Source organism: Nicotiana attenuata, unplaced genomic scaffold, assembly GCF_001879085.1.
Source record: "Nicotiana attenuata strain UT unplaced genomic scaffold, NIATTr2, whole genome shotgun sequence".
Lineage (NCBI taxonomy): Eukaryota > Viridiplantae > Streptophyta > Magnoliopsida > Solanales > Solanaceae > Nicotiana > Nicotiana attenuata.
In genome coordinates, this window is record NW_017672991.1 from 1 (window position 1) to 3,200 (window position 3,200).

At 33.6% G+C, this 3,200-nt stretch overlaps 1 protein-coding gene across 1 annotated transcript; it reads left to right on the plus strand.

The window, feature by feature from the left end:
• Nucleotides 1–468: 468 nt before the first annotated feature.
• On the plus strand, nt 469–2,642 carry LOC109215116 (the record flags this gene model as incomplete). The annotated part of the gene is made up of 4 exons (XM_019379136.1): nt 469–859; nt 937–1,018; nt 1,108–1,704; nt 2,203–2,642. Coding segments are annotated over 4 exons (1,510 nt in total), but the record flags the coding sequence as incomplete, so codon positions are not given.
• Nucleotides 2,643–3,200: the final 558 nt, after the last annotated feature.

A 3,200-nucleotide genomic window follows, 5' to 3' on the forward strand; every position in this document is an offset into this window, starting at 1 on the left:
TCAAAGGTTTCAACTCCGGGTTGATCGGTCTAATGCTGTCAGGTTTGCATGTATTTAAATTTTTGTTTCCTTTGTATTTTCCATTATTGATTCGCGCCGTTTGTTTAACGTAGTTGTATTTATGCGAATTTGTGTATTTCGTCCTGATGATCACAGATGAAAACATATGTTTGTTTAGGGTCCTTAAATACATGTATTCAAATGTATTTTACTGGTGTAAAAATACAACAGTGGCTCTAATTATGTTCTTATTTTGTCTACTGTGGTATTAAGTGTTTGCATATACATACAAGTGTTCAGTTGTATTCATTGTGTTTAAACGCATATAACTAAAATGAATTCAGTAGTATACAAATTTATATATATATGTCAGGATGCATATATGTCAGATTGTATTTGTCTGTGTATGAGCTGTATTTTTTGTAAACAATTATGCTAATCGAATGTAAAATGATTAATTATTTGCAGCTATGCATTATTATGTATTTCAGAAGATTGTGAATGGAGGTTTAAGGCTTCAAGCATTAACAAATCAGAACTATTCAAGGTGAGAGAATTCAATGATAACCATACATGTCCGCTGAAGGACAAGGTGTACGAGCAGCGGCAGGCTAGTAGCAGCCTTATAGGTGGAATTATAAGGCCAAAGCTTACAAACCATAAGAGGAAATACACTACGAGGGATATTATTGATGATGTGAAATCAGATTTAGGTGTAGATGTTAGCTACATGTTGGCGTGGAGGGCTAAAGAAAAGGCAATGAATTTTCTGAGAGGTGAACCGATTGATTCGTACAAAAAATTACCAGGATACTTATATACAATGGATATGACATATCCAGGTTCCCACATCAGAATGGTAAAATCGCCAAAAAATGAATTCATGTACGTGTATATATCATTGTATGCCTTTATAAGGGGGTTTGATCATTGTAGACCAATTGTGTTGTGGATGGAAGTCACCTAAAATCTTACTACACCGGGACATTCGTTTCGGCAAGCACGTTGGATGGTGCAGGTGAGTATCTGAATAATAATACAATCTATTAATATTTTAAATATTGAAATACATGTTTTAATAATAATTATATTCAATTGTATTTATAGGTCATATATTGCCACTAGCATATGGTGTTATTGATTCAGAGAACGATGCTGCTTGGACGTGGTTCTTTGAGCAATTCAAGATAGCATACGGTGTAAGGGAAAACATGAGCATCGTTTCACATAGAAATGAGAGTACCATTAAATCTGTATCGAGAGTGTATCCAGATGTACCGCATTTTGCTTGTATATGGCATCTATGGAACAACGTATATAAGAAATTCAAAAAGAGCCATGCCAAGTTGAGCGAGATATACTTCTCGATGGCAAAAGCATACACACAAGCTAAATTTGACAGTCTGATGGAGAAGGTGGAGAAGGTAGATAGTAGGGTGAAAGAATACTTAGAGTTAGCTGGTTACGAAAAGTGGGCTAGGTTGTATGCACCTGTTAACAGGGGATGGACAATGACGTCAAATATTGCTGAGTCAATCAATGGCGCACTAGTTTCAGCAAGGGAATTGCCAATATACGACTTCCTCGAAAGGAAGATGTTTGGACGTTGGAATTGTAGTAACAGCAAAGAAGCTACACAGACATACAAGACGCTTGGGAAAAAATACCAGGAGATGCTGGAGTTGAATGAGACAATGTGTACACGTATGACTGTAAGTTAAATTTTACAGTCATTGCTGTATATATTTTTAGTTATTTTCTGAATTAGTGGCATGAATACAACTGAATACAATCATTTTTAAGTAGAACTACCATTAATATATATGAATACAACTATATTCAAGCACATAAAAGACATATTTTTCCATAGATCTGATATGAATACAACTGAATATAACTAAAAACATGCTGGAAAAACAATTAGAATACATCAGAATACAACTAGCTCTATGATATGTAATTTTTATATGTATTGTGAATACGTATGATTCTAATGCTTTTGTTAGCATACTGTTGCCTAAAGTACATCAGACTTTGGATAAGTTCTGCACTTCTCGCAGTTGATATTTTGCTGGTCTAAATATATGATGTATTCTTATATATGCAAATGTTTCAGTTGTATGTAACTTATTAATTCAGCATTATACATTTGGTAATTTAGGTAAATGTGTTCAAAACTTATATTTCTATTTTTAAATGTAGTGGTACCATCAACTGAATACTTACATACGGTTAACGATGGTGGGAGGAATTACACAGTTTGCCTGTTAGAGAGAAAATGTGTTTGTGGGAGGTTCCAAATTGATGAATTGCCATGCCCACATGCTTGGGATGTATGGAAGAGCAAGTTTCTAATGCCAGAAGAATATTGCTCTAACTATTACAAACCAAGTACAATTGTAATGACATACGATGTGCCAGTGTACCCGCTACCGGACAAAAATGACTGGAATATACCAGAACATGTTGCACAGGAGGTTGTACTACCACCCAAATGGAAAAGACCTCCTGGAAGGCCAAAGAAGAAGCGCGATAAAACTTTAAGTGAATTGCTGCATCCGAAAAATCAACATTCATGTAGCATATGTGGGCAGGGAGGACATAACAAGCGAACGTGTAGAAATGCTCCACGTAATAAATAGTTAACACTCTGATATGTATTGGTGCTTCAACGATTTGTCAATACTTTTGATGACATTATCAGCTATAATAAATTCTCTTTGTCAAGTAATATATTTTGAAATGACTTTCTTGAATTTTCTGAATACATGTAGTTGAAGTATTTTTATACAGATAAATATATATGAAGTATATAGTTGAGTGTAACTGAGTATAGCTGAATATTAGAAAACACAACTGTATTTTTATGAATAATACAGTTCAGTAGCACTTTTAGTAAATGAATACACCAAAAAATAGCTGAATACATCTGAATAATACATTTAAATACAAATAACTACTGCTGAATAATACACTTAAATACAACTTAGTACATCTGAATACAACTGACTACGTACAACCTGCTTAATACATCTGAAATTGTGTTCTTTAATATGTATTATCTGAACTTGAAAGATATATCTGAATGAATGCAGCTGAATACAATTGAATTTGACAGTTAAATACAATTGAATACAACTGAAAGAAAAAAAAATACAGCTGAATTCTTTTGTATAACATACCATCAGCATATATAAAGT